General features: G+C 36.3%; 3 protein-coding genes across 4 annotated transcripts; 1 reads left to right on the top strand and 2 right to left on the bottom strand.

Annotated features, from left to right (window-relative positions):
• Positions 1-3,988: 3,988 nt before the first annotated feature.
• On the bottom strand, positions 3,989-7,841 carry LOC110868132 (protein TOC75-3, chloroplastic). 2 transcript variants are annotated; one of them, XM_035976994.1, is made up of 8 exons: positions 7,748-7,841; positions 6,606-7,416; positions 5,616-5,837; positions 5,421-5,528; positions 5,153-5,344; positions 4,831-5,079; positions 4,489-4,743; positions 3,989-4,403 (listed from the first exon to the last, which is right to left on the bottom strand). In XM_035976994.1, the coding sequence occupies exons 2-8, from the start codon at positions 7,209-7,211 to the stop codon at positions 4,164-4,166; spliced, it is 1,872 nt and encodes a 623-aa protein (XP_035832887.1). In that variant the 5' UTR covers positions 7,212-7,416; positions 7,748-7,841; the 3' UTR covers positions 3,989-4,163. The 2 variants fall into 2 exon arrangements, with proteins under 2 accessions (XP_035832887.1, XP_021972919.1); XM_022117227.2 differs by having other exon boundaries at positions 6,606-7,818.
• A 956-nt stretch (positions 7,842-8,797) lies between these two features.
• LOC110868124 (D-xylose-proton symporter-like 3, chloroplastic) lies at positions 8,798-16,484 on the bottom strand. The gene is made up of 14 exons (XM_022117216.2): positions 16,154-16,484; positions 15,992-16,062; positions 15,540-15,618; positions 15,351-15,410; positions 14,891-14,957; positions 13,740-13,864; positions 13,555-13,656; positions 12,662-13,039; positions 12,281-12,328; positions 11,453-11,515; positions 10,705-10,785; positions 10,507-10,605; positions 9,365-9,502; positions 8,798-9,285 (listed from the first exon to the last, which is right to left on the bottom strand). Exons 1-14 carry the CDS (start codon positions 16,358-16,360, stop codon positions 9,151-9,153), a joined length of 1,653 nt encoding a protein of 550 aa, XP_021972908.1. The 5' UTR covers positions 16,361-16,484; the 3' UTR covers positions 8,798-9,150.
• A 293-nt stretch (positions 16,485-16,777) lies between these two features.
• On the top strand, positions 16,778-17,932 carry LOC110868117 (putative glucose-6-phosphate 1-epimerase). The gene is made up of 5 exons (XM_022117205.2): positions 16,778-16,935; positions 17,013-17,144; positions 17,236-17,338; positions 17,427-17,523; positions 17,611-17,932. Exons 1-5 carry the CDS (start codon positions 16,868-16,870, stop codon positions 17,649-17,651), a joined length of 441 nt encoding a protein of 146 aa, XP_021972897.1. The 5' UTR covers positions 16,778-16,867; the 3' UTR covers positions 17,652-17,932.
• Positions 17,933-19,383: the final 1,451 nt, after the last annotated feature.

Raw genomic sequence — 19,383 nt, forward strand, 5'->3', positions numbered from 1 at the left:
ATAGCCGCATAGGGCATACATTTTAGGACCAAAAACCGAAACCGAAACCGATTTGTACCCAATTATATCCGATAATCGGTTCCAATTCAATACTCGGAACCGGGTTTTCCCAATACCCGAACTGGGTTTTCCAAATACCCAAAAATATATATGTTTTTTTCTAGTTCCTTCAATTAAAAAAATATTTAAAAATTGTATTTTTATGTTTTTAAGTTTTATATCTTTGTGATATTTGAAATTTCTAATTACTATGTTGGTTTTTATGATTTTAGGCAATATATATATATATATATATATATATATATATATATATTTGTAACAAAAAAAAAAAGTTGCAGCCTCAAAATTGGTGTTTTTTGCATACTAGACAAGTTTTTTTTCATACCCGAAAATAGGGTATTATAATACCCGGGAACCGGAAGAACCGGTTCTAACCGGAACCGGTACATAGGGTATGGTTTTTAAGCCAATAACCGGAAAAGGGTACGATTTCCCCTTTAATTAAATACCTGAAACCGGTTATTGAAGATACCCGATATGTGCACCTCTACTCTAAAGGCTAGTCTAGAGGTGTACAAAACCCGCTTTAGGGGCCATAAACAGTGGCGAAGCTTCGCCTCCCCCCCCCCCTCATTTTTCCGAAACCGGGGTGGGGGGGGGGGAACGTATATACCTAAAAATTTTCTATACGAAAGTACTATTCATAACACTACGCATCGAAAAGTTCGAGGGGTCGGGCGCCCCCTCGGAAGTCTTCTAAGCTGCGCCCCTGGCCATAAAGTAACTCGTTTTTTTCAGTTTGGTCTCAAACCAGTTCGAGTTAAAAACTGGTTTTAGGTTGGAAACCTCGACCACCCAAACTGATTTGGATCAGGTTCAAATTGGTTTTTAATCAGTTTTTTAGATGGATTAAAACCAGTTTGGATTGGAACAGATTCTCAACACAAAATTCCCAAGCCTGTACCAAACCGTCGAGTCGGTTGAACCCAAACCCTTTTTTTACGAGATCAGTTTCCATTGTTTTTGTGTCTTTTAGTGTAAAGTTTACACTTAAAACCACTATGTTGATTAGTTTTTTTTTTTTTTTTTCTTTTAACCGATTTACGTTTATACCTATGACTTTAGCAGGGGCATAGCTAATGTGTTAGTAGGGATACCACGGGCTACGGCTCAATCCCGTCTTCATAGTGTAAAAATACGGCTCAATCCCGTCTTCGTTATACAAAAGATACACCTGATCCCAAAAAATATTTTTGGGATACCCCGAAATTGTTGGGTTAGTTCCGCCATTGAACTTTAGTAAAGTTAGCGTACGACACCTAAACTTTAATTAAATCTAATAGGTCTTTACTTAACGTACAACTTGCTTATTTAAATGTGTTAAAAATTGCTTATTCTTATCGTCGTTGAAATCTATTTTTAGTTGATTTTGTTATCATTTCGACTTCGTTATTTTTTCTCAACGATAATGTTATACGTTTCGGTCTAAACTTGATGAGTTAACATCCCGCAACACACATGCATCATCTAACGTTTTTGCGTCTATTTTTTGTCCGGTTTGACAAGCCCCACAACATGTGAGTCTTAAAATAAAACTAAAAAACAAAGTCGGTATAAACTCCAGTTAGTTTACGTTTCAACGTAATTTTTTTCCGAAAATGAGAAACGAGACTCGTCAAATATAATATGTGCTCATACTTATTTCTATATACGTTTTCAGTTGGTCCTTAAAAAACATTATTTTCTTGTGTGCTTATTTGTATTTACGCGTCGACATAAATTTAAGTTGGTTTACATTTCAACGCATTTTTTTTTCAAACACGAGTCGGGTCAAATACAATACTATGTTTTCATTTAGTCTACGTTTTTACATAGTTTAATTGGAAATGTGGCAAGTCAAATATAATACGATTTCATACTTATTTTTATGTGTGTTTTCAGTTGGTCTACGTTTTGACGTAATTTTTGTTTGAAAACAAGTAGGGTCAAATGTAATATGTTTTCATTTGACGATAAAAGATTAAGTTATTGTACATTTCGACGCTGCCACGACGCGCGACATGTAAAATTACTAGTCAAAACATAAGGTTTAGGGTAGGGGTGAGCAAGAAAACCGAAATAACCGAACCGTAACCGAATAACCGAAATAACCGAACCGAAAAAACCGAACCGAAACAAAAACCGACGGTTCGGTTTTCGGATTTTTAATAACCGAAAATTTCGGTTCGGTTTTCGGATAAACTTTTTCAATAACCGAAAAAAACCGAACCGATATGTTACAATCCATATATTTTTATGTTTAAGTTTAATTTGTTTAAGTGTTTAACCCAAGGCTAGTAGAAAATGTTAAGTTTAGTCTTGAATGTTAAATATTTATAATAAAAACATTATAACTGAAATGATTTATTATTACCTATAAGATATAACAAAATTTAATAAAAACTTTGAAGAAACATAAAAAAAAGATTAGATGGTTAGGTTTATGTAAAGAATATTAATTAAAGAGGTTAACTATAATAATTTAAATGTACACATATAAAAAGATTGTTATGATATAAATTATACTTTTAATTTTTTGAATCTTACATAATTTTGTTCCAAAAACCGAAATAACCGAAAAACCGAACCGAACCGACGTAAAAACCGAAACCGAAAAAAACCGAAACCGAATGGTTTTTAAAACCCGAAAACCGACATTTCGGTTTCGGTTTTGATTTTACCCAAAAACCGAACCGAACCGAACCATGCACACCCCTAGTTTAGGGTAGTAGAAGGTCAGGTCTTCAATTCTTTCTTATGGTGTACGGCGTTAAAAATATATATGAAAAATTCATTAGGAAATATTTAAAAATATGAAATAAATAAAAATAAAATACAAAGTATATAGTGATACATTATAAACAAAGAGATCATCGGTGTTTATTTGTTCAGTTATTCTTACATGTATTTAGATGTTCTTACTGTTCACACAACGATTTTTAACTTAAACTAGTAAAATTATCTGCACATTGCGGCAGGAATTCAATCGACGTCGATACGATACCGACACTAAGTATAACAACTGAAGGAGAAAACCCAAAAAGTACAGTTAAAAGAAAACTTATTAAAATTTAGAAGTCGTGTGATAAGATTTCTAAAGTTTAAGGTGTAAGAATGTAAATTAGTAAAAGAAAACAAACAGATTACGTAAAGTGCAAGGGGTGTATAAGTCAATATTAAAAGGTGTGTCACTATTCATAAAGCCTAACCTTTTAAAATATACGGTAGAGTTCATGCGATAAACACTCTTATTGCGATAACCAATGTGAGCACAACAAAATAAACCCACCCTATCACCACTCAAAAACCTAAACACTCACCCTCACCCCCAACCCCAACCAAAAACCTAAACACCCCCCCCCCCCCCCCAAAAAAAAAAAAACCTCGGGTTTGGGTTGACCCATTTAACTATTTAGATTTTTTTTTATATTTTTGTTCTTTCCGTTTCTATTTTACATGATTGGTTATAATAATGTTCGTTTTGACACATTATATTATTTATTTGACACATTATATAGAAATCGGGTTGTCAATCGTGTCGGGTTGGTGGGTTGAAATGTTGAACCCGAACCTGACCCATATTATTATTATTCAGGTCAAAGATTTAAGATTTCAGCCTTAATTCGACCCATAAAATTTTCTCTTATAATCAACTTGCATGACTCGTTTAAAAATATGGGTTATATGGGTCGAGTTCAGGTTGACCCGAATCTATATGGGTCGAGTTAGGGTTGGCAGGTTCCGTGTTGGCAGAAGAGTGAAGAGTTGGTGAAAAGTTTAGAAAGAAAAAGTAACTCATTTATCGGAGGGTATTTTAGATCTTTAATGTATGCATCAATATTACAAAAGCTAGACTCAAATCTTTGCTTAAAAACCAATGGGATTGGGGACTCGTTGACAAAAACAAAGCATTTAGAAACACCTAGGTTTCTAAAACACTAACATACACAATTCAAAACATTAGGCCTTTGTCAACAAGTCATCTCAACTTGATTCAAGTAAAATCATTAATATTCTACACCAAACTTGGGTTTAAATCTTCTACACGACACTTGGGTTTAAATCTCTCACACAAGAACCTTTTTATCCAAGTCGCAAAAAAACCGAATAACTAACAAAAATTATTAAAATCTCTCACCAAACCTGAAAAACAACGCACCAGTCCCTGAATTGTGATCAATAGCATATTCCGCACGCACCAACCCCAGTTTAGCCCCAACACCATACGATGAACCCTGACCCATTCGCCTGTAAACCTCAGTTGGGTTTCCTTTCACATCTTTCGAACTCCCCAGATCATTCCCGTGTTCTGCAAATGCATATACGTGTGTATTCCTCACTGGTATACGTATTTCAGCCGCAAGCTGCAGAAAATGGTGTGGTTAATACCATGTTACCGAATAATAAAGCTTAACACTACTTTGAACTAGGAAAACAATTTGTATGTACCTCAAGGATATTTCTAGCAGCACCAATCTCGCCCATGTTGTAACCCCTAACAGAGTAGGGTCCACCGAGGGTAAATGCGTCATAACTAGGAAGGTCACCCACACAACCACCGTAATGACCATGAAGAACAAGCACAGGAGGCGGTGGTTTGCCGGCGCCTTCTTCTACTTCCTTCAGTTGAATAAACTTCGTCATTGTTAGTTGGTGACGGTTGAAAATCGGGAACTTGCTGCCAATGCCCAACCCTTGATCAAGCTGCAATTTTAGTAAAACTTCGATCCATGTTAGGGTGTATTTGAAGTTCCAAAACGGGTGAAATCAAGATTAGTGTAAAAGACTGACCTGAAACACGTTTCTCTCACCAACGATTGCACCATTGACAAACTTGGTGTTATCTCTAGTAATATTTGCTTGTGCAAATACCATTCGGTCTACACCGGTCCCGCTTAGTGTTGTTGGCGGGCCATCTGCACTAATACCGCCACTTGGCAAAACCCTTTGACCATTTGCAGAAACATGACTACTTTCATCACGTGTTGTTATCTCTTCCATTACAATTCCATATGTAAACTTGCTTTGACGAGTAAAATTCTGGATATTGTAAACGTTTAACATAATGCCACAATTCAAGGAAATAAGGGTAGGTAGTTAGTTAGTTATTTACCTCAGTAATATTGGTTTTGACGCCAGCTCTATCAACCCATATAGGAGGAACTTCATCCACTCCGGGCCCACCTGTGAAAACTGGGCTGAGTTTTCTGCTGTTGAAAACACTTGTACGCAAAGTGCGATTGCGGGAATTAGTTACACCATCTAAGTAAGGATGCACGTATTCGAGCTTAAAGGCAAGATCATCCTGCAAAAAGCTGTTATAAAACCACCCGACCAACTCTTCTAAACGTTAATGAAGTATCATAGATCTAAAAGATCACCTGAGGATTAAGAAAGTTACTAGTGGTCACGGAACCAAGAAGAGATCTATTAAGCCCTTTGATGTTCCGATGCTCAAAAGATACAGTTCCACCAGGCTGGATTGAAGCCTAAACATTGCATAACAAAGAATACAATCAATAATATCACTGAATAATATAAAAGCATTCAACAATAATATATATAAGGTAATATACCAAAGTAGGACGGCCCCCACGTCCAGGAATGATACTCCATTCAGTACTGACTTCAGCTGATTTTTGCTCGAGTTCTTTAAGCTTAATTTCAACGATAATTCCACCCTCGTTTTTCTCATCTGGGCGTGGATTAACTTCAATATTTGAAAATAAAGATAGCGAATTAATGTTACGCAATGCCTGCTTTCCGGCTTCAATGTTGAAAACATTCCCCTTTTGAAGCTGCAAGCCAAATTATCATATTATATGATTAGAAAGAATGTCTATCATGATATACGCAACAATGGAAGCACGTAAAGCCCAATACCTATGCAGTTAATATCGCCAATATACCACCGATATATCGGTTATCGGTCCCCTAGTAAGATATCGGTACCGATATTATCGGCGATATTGATTGATATATCACCAATATTCCCGGTATAAGTACCTTTCTTCTTGTTTCTAAACTTCTACCATTCATCTTTCTTCTTATTGCTGCTATTAGTGTTTTAAGTCTTAATTCTTATTTGTTAGTGTTAAATGTCAGTGTTTTAAGTCTTAGTCGGTTCCTACTTGCTACAAATGTTAGTGTATTGCAAGTTGCAAAAGGTTAATTTGTTAATGGTAGGAGAGTATACTGAATGGTTAGTGTTAAATTGCTATATATATAAATTCAACATGATATAAAAATTACCGATATCCCACCGTGATTACCGATATCTCAAATATCGGTCCTTGACTGATATCCAATTTTTTTTTACCGCATTAACTGCTTGTATCAGAGAAACATTATGATTCCAAAGAGAAAACACACAACTCATAAACATAGCATACGTTCTAAAACTATATTCAAAATAGTTAGCCTTTCCATTATTACTACTATAACTCGCGTCTAAAACTTGCAAAAATACTAATAGTACACCTAACACCAAACAACTGGAAAATTTACATAACCATAGTTACAAACATACAATAAACAAAAGACGATAGTCAGCTAGTAAGACATACCTGTTTAGGCAATTCTCGTTTCACTACCCCAATTTGAGTGTTCCCTTCACACACATTCCCAAGTTTATCTTGAAACTGAATCACAACCCGAGTAATATCACCTTCCACCACCTCACAAACAACTTCATTCGTATTCAAATTCCCGAAATTCACAACCTGAGCACACGCATACCCTTCATCATGATACCATTTCTGAACCCTATCCCTAATATTCTGCAACATTCTAGCACTCACATTCCCCTGCCCCAATATCTGCAAAATCTCACCGTGAACCGATCTCGGCAACATACACGGTCTCGCGCGATCCATCCGTCTCCGATAATCCCGCTCCTGACTCCTCATATAATCCATCTTTTCCTTCTCAGTCATATTATCATCCATATCAACGGTTTTCGACTGTTGCATCAATCCCACATTAATACACCTAAAATGATCAGCCTCTTCCCACGTACTCTCGTTAAACGACACCGTCAAACCTACCGTTCCATCTGCGTTAGTTTTCGCTTCTAAATCGACTTTCTCAAACATACCACAAGTAGCTAGGGTTTCTAGCTCTTTCTGTAACTGAGCTTTGGTGTACACACCACCCGCTTTAATCGAAACCATTTCGAAAAACGAATCATCTGAACCTACAGTAACAGACTTAAGTTTATCTAGAAACACTAAATCAGATACCTTATACTTTTTAAATCCACTAAGTTTGTTCAATTGAACAACAATATCAGCTGGTAATCCATGTGAATCCCATTCTGATGACTGATTCTCATCTGCATTAGCTTCAGGTGACAACAACCTCCTCCACCACCCGCCACCGCCTCCGCCACCACCACCACCACCGCCGCCGCCGCTACCACCTCCGGAAGCTCCTCCGTTGCCGTTACCACCGGAGAGGCCGATTCTGGACGGATTTTTATACGCTACGTGGAACAGAACACCGGCTGCAGCCGAAATGGCGAGGTTTTTGACGGAGAATAAGCTAGGGTTTGAGCGTTGGGGTTTGTTAGGGTTTTGAGATGAGATTTTTTGGGATTTGATGGTGGAGGTAGTGATGGAGGCGGAGGAGGGTGGAGGTGGGAGGTTAGAGCGGGTGCGACGGTGACGGAGGGTGAGGAATTGGCCGGAGCCGGTGGCGATTGACGCCATTGTAGATAAGAGGGTTTATGATTGCACTGCTCTTTGAAGTTTGAACCGGGCGAGATTTACAATTGATTTGGACATACAAATTGGAAAATAAGGATGTTTAGGTTTGGCCCCCATACTCTCGTCTAAGATAAGTTTTGACTATAAATTACCATTGATCATAGTGTTATTTGTTTTATCTAGAGGTGTGCAAAGTCGGTTCGGTTTAGTTATAGAGGCTTAGGGGCTATTTGGCTAAACTTTGTTGAACCGTTTCAACATGTTTCTAAAATTTACAGGCTCCATAAACCATTAAGAGATGTCTTTTAAGTGAACCAAACACAGTCTACATCTGGCCGCTTCAAATGTAGTCTATTAATGGAATCATTAAGAGGCTACCAAACACCCTCTTAATCACTGAGCTGGTTATGGGGCATTGCTTAGCCATACCAATGGTCGGTTTTTATTACGTTTGGTTAATTGTTCAATATATTATTTATTTTGCTTTATTCCAACTGAAAATCGTTTAGTTATGGTATACCAAGCTCGATTATGCAAGTTCCAAGCAGATTTGAAGATGGGTTATGGACGGTTGTAGCATGAATTCAAATGTTCGAAGCTAGAATTGGAGGTATAAAAGCTAGAAAATGAGACGTAAAAGCTAGAAAGTCACAAACATACCATGTTTGGTTTTAGGTTCGGCTAAAGTCGGTTAACAAAGACACATTAATCGTAACCATAAGCGAATGGTCGGTTAATCATATCCACTCAACCATAACCGATTGGCTTTGTTGATTAATGTTAATTTCATTTAAGAGTTCATTTTTCGGTTATGGTTTGGTTTTCGTTGAACCCTAGTTTTGTGGAATAAGTTCTACATGACTCATTTATATACGTTGACACGATAGTTAAACAGGATGGCTGAGTTTAAGTTAAAACTTGAAACTGTAACCCTAACCCATGAATATCTATCTTGTTATGACAAACATTGCAAGGACATGTAATGGATACAAGGTTTTAAGCTATACTTATATCCTACTCTAATCAAAATACAATTTAACCTATTAACTTACTTATTTAAACACCTCACTTATGATTTAGCATCACAATTGTGTGACCTTCCATTCAATGCATTACACATGAGTAATGTACAATGTGCAAAAACATGTACATATACATACATACATACATATAAAAAAAAAACTCATAACATATTTGGTGTTCACTCAAAAGGGATTATAGTTTTGTGCCTCTGGTTTGTTTTCCGTTTACTTTTGTGTGTTAAGAAATTACACGAACAAAGAAACGAAAAGCAAAACCTGAGAACCAAAACCAAATCCGCAAATTGAAATGAACACCATTTTAAAAACATAAAACACAACAAGAATAGTTTGACTTTTCTAAAGTCCAAAAGTCAACCAACATCTCATTTCAAGATTTTGTTTTCAATATCTTCCAAGCTCAGCCCTTTTGTTTCGGGAACATACAGTAGCACGAACGCAAGCGATAGCAAAGCAATTGCTCCGAAAAGGAGAAAAAGATTTTCGGCACCGAGTAGCTCCTGCATAAAAAGATAATTATATTTCCTGTTGACTTTTGATATGTTGACTTTTTTTTTATTGTGAGAAAGGAATGCTAACCTTTAATGGAGAGAAAGCAAAGGTTACTAATGCATTTGAACCGAAGTTTGTTAAAACCGCAAGACTAATTCCTTTTCCTCTTGTGCGAAGAGGGAATATTTCGGATACCATAAGCCAACTTATCGGTCCAAAAGATATCTGAAAAGGCCAAATTTTCATTAGAATACAACGAATTATTCTGTTAGGATTATTGTCAATGAAAGAAAAAGATTAATAAACAAGTCTATATGAAAATGGATCAATTTAGGTTGCATATTGTTCATAAAGGGTGAAACAGAGAAATATAAAATTTAGCTAAAAGCAGTGGCGGAGCTTGCCTAAAAGTTCCGCCGGGGGGGGGGGGGGGGGGTCATGGGACCCAATTTATATATTGTATAAATATTTAGGCAAAATAATTGGGGGGTCGATCCTTTATAATTGTAAAATTTTCGGAAGAAAAATCGAAAATTTTACACTTCTAACCGAAACATTCGGGGGGGGGGGGGGGGGGGGGGGGGGCACCCCCGGATTTCCACTAAGCTCCGTCCCTGGCTAAAAGGGAAGGGGATCACTCGAGTCAAATAGTTTAAATTTGCAAAATTATACTCAAGGAATTTACATGTGTGTTTGTGTGTGTATATAGAGCAAAATGCCATTTTTGTCCCTGAGGTTTGGCCAGTTTTGCGACTTTCGTTCAAAGGTTTGTCTTTCCGCATCTGGATCCAAAAGGTTTGAAATCTTGCCATGTTCATCCGGATCGTTAACTCCATCCATTTTTCTCCGTTAAGTCAAGGGTATTTCCGTCCTTTTTTTGTTAACTTAAAGGGCAATTCGGTCTTTTTTTAAGGGTATTCGGTCTTTTTACATAAAGTGAAAACGACTAAATTGCCCTTTAAGTTAACAAAAAAGACGGAAATACCCTTGACTTAACAGAGAAAAATGGATGGAGTTATGATAAAAAATGGCAAGATTTCAAACCTTTTGGATCCAGATGCGGAAAAACAAACCTTTGGACGAAAGTCGCAAAACTGGCCAAACCGCAGGGACGAAAATGGCATTTTACTCTTCAATATAAATTAACATCTTTTCTTATACTAAATTATATAAATAAACGCATACAAAGCAAGTGTTGACGTGTAAATATTTAAGAAAGGGAAACTTACTTGGTAGCATCCAACATAAAGAAGTAGAGCACCAACGGCAACCAATGGAAACCCTCCAAGAAATTTGTAATAGGCCGAAAGGAGTAGTAACGAGACGGTCTGTAACAGAGTAAATAAGCAAATAGAATTCTCATAAGAAGCCAATTCCCTAATCGCAACGTTATTTTAATCTATAAATTGAAAGAAGTAGAAGCATACAATTCCACTAATTCCTCCAATAAGCAAAGGTTTTCTCCCAAGATCATCAACCTTCAGAATGGCTACACTTGTCATTAGCAGCTGCAAGAGCATGCGTAATATATTAGTCATAACAAGGAAAGAAAATTAATGTTCGCCTTTTGAGCCAATATACCCGACTCTTTTTTTTCAAACCAATACAATTTTCATGTGAACGATTTAATAAGAACCATATAATAGCCAAGAATGAGTTATATAAGCAAAAAACATAAGAAAAAAAAAAGAAAATCAACACTTTTTGGCAGTGTTGTAAGAATCGCTAGGCGCTAGTCGGCCGGTTTGTACGGACTAGCGATTAATCGGGATTAATCAGATTGGGATTTTTATACGTAATCTTCAGTTCTATAAATATACGCACGCACACATTTTTATGTGTAATTTTTCTAGCAAGGCAAGTTTTAATCCCTCGTTGGCTCATTTTTTTAAGTAGACAAGATTAATCACCGAAATTTACAAGGTTCGATGGAAAATGGCCGGACTTTGTCCGGTTGCGCCGATTTTTTGCCGATTAGAGCTACCTAGGGCCGCCGTTGACCGTCTAGCGATTAATTGGCCGATTCGAGGAAAATTACTCGATGAACCGAGGACTAGTTATTAATCGGCGACAAATCGGATGCTAGTTGGGATTTTTACAACCATGCTTTTTGGTATAAAAGCACTCAGTCTGGCAAAAAGTAACTTTCCCTTCGCATTTTTTATTGCAACGTACCTTGAAGACACCAATAACCACTGAAACTCGTGTTGCATCAGCAGCCGCAGAGAATCCAGCAGTCTTGAGTTCATAATTCACAAATTAGCATACGTACATACATACACACACACACACACTCGCATAATTACATATATGTGTGTATATGCATACAGGGAGAGGATCATGAGAAAACTACATATAAATGAGAAAGCTAAAAACTAACTAAAAAAGCCTAAAAACATGGCAATTTTTTTTTTATAAAAATTCGCTACTTTTAATGTATAAAAAAAAATTTCAAAAAAAAAAAAAAAAACAGCAACTTGTACTGCACATGTGCATTATATGCTTAAAATTAGCTTTTGAGTTTAGTTTAGCTTTTAGGGTTAGGTTTTTTGGAGGATTAGGATTAGGTTTTTGTGTGTGGGGGGAGGGGGGTTTAGGTTTTTGAGGAGTGCGGGTGGGAGGGTTAGGTTTCTTGAGGGGTACGGGTGGGGGGTTTAGGTTTTTTATTTGGGGGGGGTTTAGGTTTTTAGGGGGTGTCGGTGGGGGGTGGGTTAGGTGGTTTAGGTTTTTCCGTATTATTGCACATGTGCAGTTCAACTTTTTTTTTATGAATTTTTTTTTATATATTAAATATAGCGACTTTTAATAAAAAAAAAAATTCAAAAAAAATTGGTATGCTTTTTAGGCTTTTTTTTAGTTAGTTTTTTGGTTTTCTCATTTAAACTAGTTTTTTCATGATCCATCCCCTATGCATATATATATCATACATAATTACAAATTGGTGTGTGTTTGTGTGTGTAGAGAGAGAGAGAGAGAGAGAGAGAGAATTTCGGTATCACATACCTGAAGGATTTGACCAGCATAGTATAAAACACTAGGTTGTCCGGTTATCTGTAATATTGAGATAATATTAAATTAACTTAGATCAAGAAAAATAAGATTCACTTCCAAAAAAAATATTGTGCTATAAAATACTCCCTCATTCCCATATTAGATGCTGTAATCCTAAAATATTAAGTCCCAAAATACATAAATAGTAAAATTATGGTGTCACAGATAAGATATATATATATATATATAGGCAGTGTTTGGATTTAGGTTTTAAAACTGTATATATGTGTGGGGGGGAGGGGGTCACTCAACATCACATAATCACTATCAAAACGCACACCCAAACACCCCCATTATATATAAACATGAAACGAGATAAGTTTGAATTAGTACTTGCTGAAAAAGGACCAAACCTCCACCGATCACAAACGCTTTCAAGCTCGGGCCTTGAAAAACCTCGAAAACACTCCCTTCTTCTTGATCACTGCCATAAGCCGATTTTAACGATACAAGAGTGTCCTCGATTTGTTTTTCAGAAACCTTATCGCCAGCTGGACGGCCCCTAAGCTTACTTAAGGCAACCATGGCTTTTTCTTTGTACTCTTGCAAAGATGCTTTACCTTGAACGGCTCTTAAAAGTAGCCATCTTGGAGATGGAGGTAGGCCCCACACACCTAACCCCATTAAAAGAGCAACGGGGGCACTAAAACCGAACATATAACGCCAACCACCAACAGCATTGATCTGAAAACTGCCTACAAAGTAACCAAGCTGTGGAAAGTACAAAATACTCGTTATATGTGTGTGTTAGTTTTATTCATGACAATTTTATCTAGAGAGTAAAATGTCATTTTCGACTTTTCGTCCCTAAGGTTTGGCCAGTTTTGTGACTTTCATCCAAAGGTTTGTTTTTCCACATCCGGATCTAAAAGATTTGAAATCTTGCCATTTTCATCTGGCTCGTTAACTCCATCCATCTTTCTCCATTAAGTCGGGGGTATTTCCATTTTTTTTCCTAACTTAAAGGGCAATTCGGTCTTTTTCACTTTATGTAAAAAGACCGAATACCCATGAAAAAGGCCGAATGGCCCTTTAAGTTAACAAAAAGACGGAAATTCTCCTGACTTAACGGAGAAAAATGGATGGAGTTAACGAGCCGAATGAAAATGGCGAGATTTTAAACCTTTTGGATCCAGATGCGGAAAAACAAACCTTTGGACAAAAGTCGCAAAACTGGCCAAACCTCAGGACAAAAATGGCATTTTACTCAAAATAGAAATTATTACCAAGATTCCAAGAACTATAAAAAGTTCTTTTAAAGAAACTAAAGTCCCGCGGATTTGAGACGGGCAAGTCTCGGCAATATAAAGGGGCGCACCATGCATAGCCTGAAAAACCAGTTAAATAATGTCTCATTTAGTTTAAGACTTGAGGTTTTATTTATAAAGGATTATGATTCATGATATCTTACCAAACCGATACCTAAACCGTAAAGAACTCGGCCTATTAAGAGAATGTTAAGATCGGGAGCATAGGACGTGATAGAACCACCAAGAAAATATAGTAGAGCCGCTACAAGAAGTTCACGCTTCCTACCTTCACAAATAAATAGCCAAAATTTCAAAAAAAAGAAAAAAAGAACACATAAACAAAATCGAGGTCATTTTGTACACAATTAGTGTGTTAAATATGATAACAAAAATTACATAATTTTGGAATAAAATATTGAGAGGTTGTACGCACAAAAAAAAATAAAAGTACACTTTGGGTGATTTTCGACCTGCTTGATGCGTTATCCGTTTAGCTAATTTGATTTTATTTTACTTGTTTAGCTAGCTGGAGATAAAACATAAACCTCAATCGACCCATTCATATGTAAATGGGTCAAAACAGGGCCGTCTCCGAGAACTCGAAGGCCCTCAGAGTGTAGGATAGTGAAAGACTAATTGATTATTATTGAATGAGTAGGTTACAATATATACAGGGATTACGAGTAACCCTAGAAACCTAACTAAGCTCATGGGCCCATAGTTTAATATGGAGGACCTGTTCGATTTATAAAAATGGGCCCCTAAAAAATTAAACTTATATATAATAAACAGTAATAGAACAATAATTGTGAATGTGATAACAATAAACAAACCTATACTATCGTAGCAAAATAATCTATTTCTTTAAAATAAAATTATCAAAAAAAGGGGGTGGCGGCGCAACTTGTTGCCCGACTACCTGCCATTGCTTTGTAAAAAAAAAAAAAAAAAAAAAAAAAAAAAAAAAAAAATTATCATGTATGGGCCCCTAGGTTTTTTTTTTCTTAATAGGTTGAATGAATGGTTGGCCTAATCGACGAATTAAGGGCCTAAACATACTTGGGTTTTAGTATTTTATAAATTCTAAATGGGCCTAAAAAAATAATGCGTATTTTTTACTTCTCGGCTCTCCTTTACTTAGGTTGTAATCTAATAAAGTTAATATTTTTTTAGTATGCACACACACACACATATATATATAAATTATTTAAATTGTTTGTGGGCCCCACCCAATTGTGGGTCCTGTTCTAATGCACATGGTGGGAGGCGGCCATGGGTCAAAATTGCCACCTATAGTGGATGAGAAACGTACCGAGAAAATCTGCAATTGGGTAAACCAGTATAGAACCAAAAAGAGCTCCATACAGAGAGCCAGAGACCTGGATTTAATCAAAAAACTCATAATGTAACTAGTACATATCACAAAATGAGAGGGTAGAGTAATGGGTCAAACAATGGGTCAAGCTAGCAAGGTTGAGTTGATCCACCAAGACTTCATTATAGTTCTTTTAAGTAAGTAATATGTTAAATACGAATAAAACTTCACTATAATACTAATACATTTTCTGTGAATAAACCTGTTAAGAAATTTATGTACACTAGACTATGGCAGAGACAACTTTGACCCTATCTTGACTTTATCGACAAAATACAGCCAACTTTTCCGCATTAAGGTACTGAATTCTCCCCTCTAATAACCCAAAAAAATGTGAAAATGGATGCACCAGGGATATCATATCATAAAAAATAAAACAACCCGAAAGATAACTTACCACGAGACCAAGTTGAACAGCCGAAAGATTAAACCATGTTGTGCCACTAAGCTCTGGTGACTAAACAACAACTGAAGTAAGTACCAAATTCAACAGATGGCACTTTGACATGACTTGAAGTATACAGATTATTCAAATTTTCACGCTTAAAAAATAAAACGTTGTATGCAAGATTGACTATGTATGTACCTGTAATGAGAGGGTAGCACCAGAGGTTGCACCAATATCATACCCAAATAATAAACCGCCCAATGCTGGGAATAAAAATCTGAAATTTTAATTCAAATTATAAGGGGCAGAAAACCAGTGGAATCGGTATTCGAATTGAGGCAAATTCAGCCACTTACTACTGAGTATCTGGGATTGCTTGTTAAAACTGCTTATCTACAACAATAGTCTTTTTTGAGATTTTTTAGAATTTCTTATTCAAACCACCCCTTTTAATTCAAGTTGATATAGCAATTGGGATATAACACATCTAACATTCTACAATATTGGGAATAAAAAAATGGAATTTAACAAAAATACAACCATGATCACACACAACAGACAGCAGACTGAACATGCTACAAAAATAAATAAAAATTATTGCCACAATAACTTAATCTGAAGCCAAATTTGAACGAAGGTAACAAACATACGGCAAAATAACTGAAGACCAAGAGAACTCATCTTGATATGCTTCTTCACCAGCTGCTGAAGATGCCCTAACCTATTTTAACATCAAACAAACAAGAAGCACCCATAGTTAGTTATCCAAATTAACAAAATTGAAAAGGGAATGTGGGTTAGAGTTGAATCACCTTCTTTCTGGATGAAATCAAGGGCATGTTATTGAACAAAGGGCGTGTGTTGAATTGTGAAAGTGAGGTGCTAATTTGGGGGAAACTGAGGAGATGGGTGGGGTTAGATAAGTGGGTGTTGTGAGATCGAAGAAGTCGGTGGGGTGAATGTGAAGAGAGCTTCAAGTCGTTGAGCAGAGGTGGAGTTGAAGAAGTAGTGAGCGCCATTTTCTGGTGTTGGTGTGTGTAAAGATGGGTGTGATGATCATCATCTCTTGTGGTGGATTTAAAACGACAGAATATTTTATTAATTTTTGTGTTATAATTATTGTTAACTTTTCATCGAACTCGATTCTGCTACTGTAAATGGGAACAATCCGGATTCCGGAGAAATGAAGAACGTTAAATCAATCTTTTTAGGGTAAATTACTTTTTGAGTCCCTGTGTTTTATGTGGTTTAACTACTTGAGTCCAAAAGCAAAAAGTTTAACGACCTGAGTCCCCATAAGCATTTTCTTTAACCATTTGAGTCCAAATTTCTAACTTTGTTAGAATTTTTTGGTTAAGTGTTGTTAAATGACTAAAATACCATTATAATTAAAAAAAATAAAATATTTCTCTCTCTTATATTCCCTTTACTCTTCATCTTCAATCCCATACCTAATTTCATCCCCCTTTTCATCACCAACACCACCCCCAACTTCAATATCTGTTGCAGATTGAAAATCAAACAACATGGTCAAGAAATCAACCAACATTGAAAATCCCCAAACCAAAGAAGATCTGCATACATGGCCATATAGGTACGTTACATAATTTATTTGAAATAATTAATTATAATTGGGATGCTAATACTTGTTTGCACATGGATTTCTTTTAGATTTGAGTTGCGGCTTCGTGTTTTTGTTGGTGCCGACAAGCTCACGATGATCCCTCGTGTGAGAAACGTTGACAACAAGGCGTTTTCATTTACTATTGCACTGCGTAATTATTTGTCTGTATCAGATGTCAGGTTTGACTAATTCAACTTAATAGCTATGCTAGAAGATGTTTTATCTTGTTATTCTTTTCAAATAGGTTTCTTAACGCAATTTAATTTGCAGTGAAGTAAGTGTTGAGGGCTTGGAGACACTTGACTATTTTGACAATTTGTTAAAAAGAGAAAGGTACACAGAGCAAGCAGATGCCATTACCTTTGACGGTGAGGTAAGATCTTTGGCATTTGTACAAATGGGTCGGTTTGACTTATGTTAAATCTTTCACGAGTCAAACAGTTTGCATTTTCTAATTTTAGATTGATCGAGTGTACTTGAGCACACCTAAGATTGCTGTAATTGACCACGAGAGAAAGCGAACTATTGTGCTACGTAAAGAAGGCATGGTAGATGCAGGTAAACTTTAGGGTAAATTACTTTTTGATTCTCTTTGTTTTATGGATGATTTTTTGACCATGTTGGTTGATTTTCAATCTGCAACAGAGATTGAAGTTGGGGTGTTGTCGGTGATGAATAGGGGATGAAATTAGGTTTGGGGATTGAAGATGAAGACGACAGGGGGATATAAAAGAGACAGAGAAATATTTTTTTATTTTTTAATTATAAGGGTATTTTAGTCATTTAACAACACTTAACCAAAAAATTCTAACAGAGTTAGAAATTTTGACTCAAATGGTTAAAGAAAATGCTTATGGGGACTCAGGTCGTTAAACTTTTTGCTTTTGGACTCAAGTAGTTAAACCACATAAAACACAGGGACTCAAAAAGTAATTTACCCATCTTTTTATAATATAGTTAGATACTATATTATATTGTTCGTTAAAAAAGGAATTGGAATTAAACTTTGTAAAGGAGATAGAATTTGAAAGAATTGGATTTGGAATTGAAATTTAGATTATTCGTTATAAAAGGAATTGGAATTAAACTTTGTAAAGAAGTTAGAATTTGAAAGAATTGGATTTGGAATTGAAAATGGTTTGTGTTGAAATGGTTTGGGTCGAAAAGATTTGGTTCCAAACGGTTCACGTTAAAATTGTTCGGGTTAAACGGTTCGAGTCAAAGCAGTTCGGTACCAAACAGTTCGAGTCAAAACGGTAAGGGTTGAAATGGTCCGGGTCAAAACCGTCGAAAATTCCAATGAATTTACTTTAGTTCCTTAACATGTAGGAATGATTTTGAATTCCTTTAGCCAAAGGAATTTGAAGGAACCCATCCCCAATTTCAATTCCTTTGTCAAACAAACATATGAAGATTGGAATTGAGATTCCAATTCCAACAAATTTTGTGAACCAAACATCTTAAAAGATGAAATTGAGATTCCAATAATTCTCTTAAATTTCATTGAATTCCTGCGAACCAAACGCTCCCTAAATTCCAAATCAAATTTCAATTTCTACTACATTACATTCCACGATCCAAATCAAATTTCAATTTCATTACATTTCACGAAACGAACATGAACAACTGTTCACGAATACATTACCGAACGTTCACGAACGCAATTGAACGAACGAGACATTTGTTCATGTTCGTTCATTTAACTAATCAAACGGAATTTCGTGTTCATGTCCGTTCATTAACTAAACAAACGAACGCAAACGAACTTCCGTTGAACGTTCGGTTCGTTTAAGGGAGCTTTGACAGTCGAAGGGAGTTTCAATGGTCCATAGCTTTTTGACAGAACTAGTCTAGGGGATGCATGGGCGGACCCAAGCCTAGCTCAAGGTGGGCGGGCGCACCCCCGGGGAAAAAAAAATTTAATGCTAAGTTCCGTCGAAAATCCCGTCCGCACCCCTTGGAATTTTTCGTCCGCACCCATTGGAATTTTTCGACCGCACCCTTGAAATTTTTCGTCCGCACCCCTTAGGTAAAAAGTGTTATCAATTTATATTTTAAATTTTTTTACTAAACTCTTTTTTTTTTAAATACTACCTAAATGATATAACTTTTAATACCTAACTAACTAAACACAAATACCCATACCTTTACCCAGTTATAATTTATAACTAGCTAGCCCATTAAGTCTTAGCTCATTAACCAAACCCAACAATATTTCAAACTATAATAAAATAATTAAAGCCCAAAACCTTTAGAAATTCTCTCCCGCTCTCTCTCTCTCTCTCTCTCTCTCTCTCTCTCTCTCTCTCTTGCGTCCCTGCACTGCCAACGAACATCACCCAGCGACAACTGTCTAGCAGCCGGCGACCACAGTAATCAGCCACCATACCACCGTCGTTTGACATAAAATCTAACCGG

The sequence above is a fragment of the Helianthus annuus genome, chromosome 1 (assembly GCF_002127325.2).
Source record: "Helianthus annuus cultivar XRQ/B chromosome 1, HanXRQr2.0-SUNRISE, whole genome shotgun sequence".
Classification (NCBI taxonomy): Eukaryota; Viridiplantae; Streptophyta; class Magnoliopsida; order Asterales; family Asteraceae; genus Helianthus; species Helianthus annuus.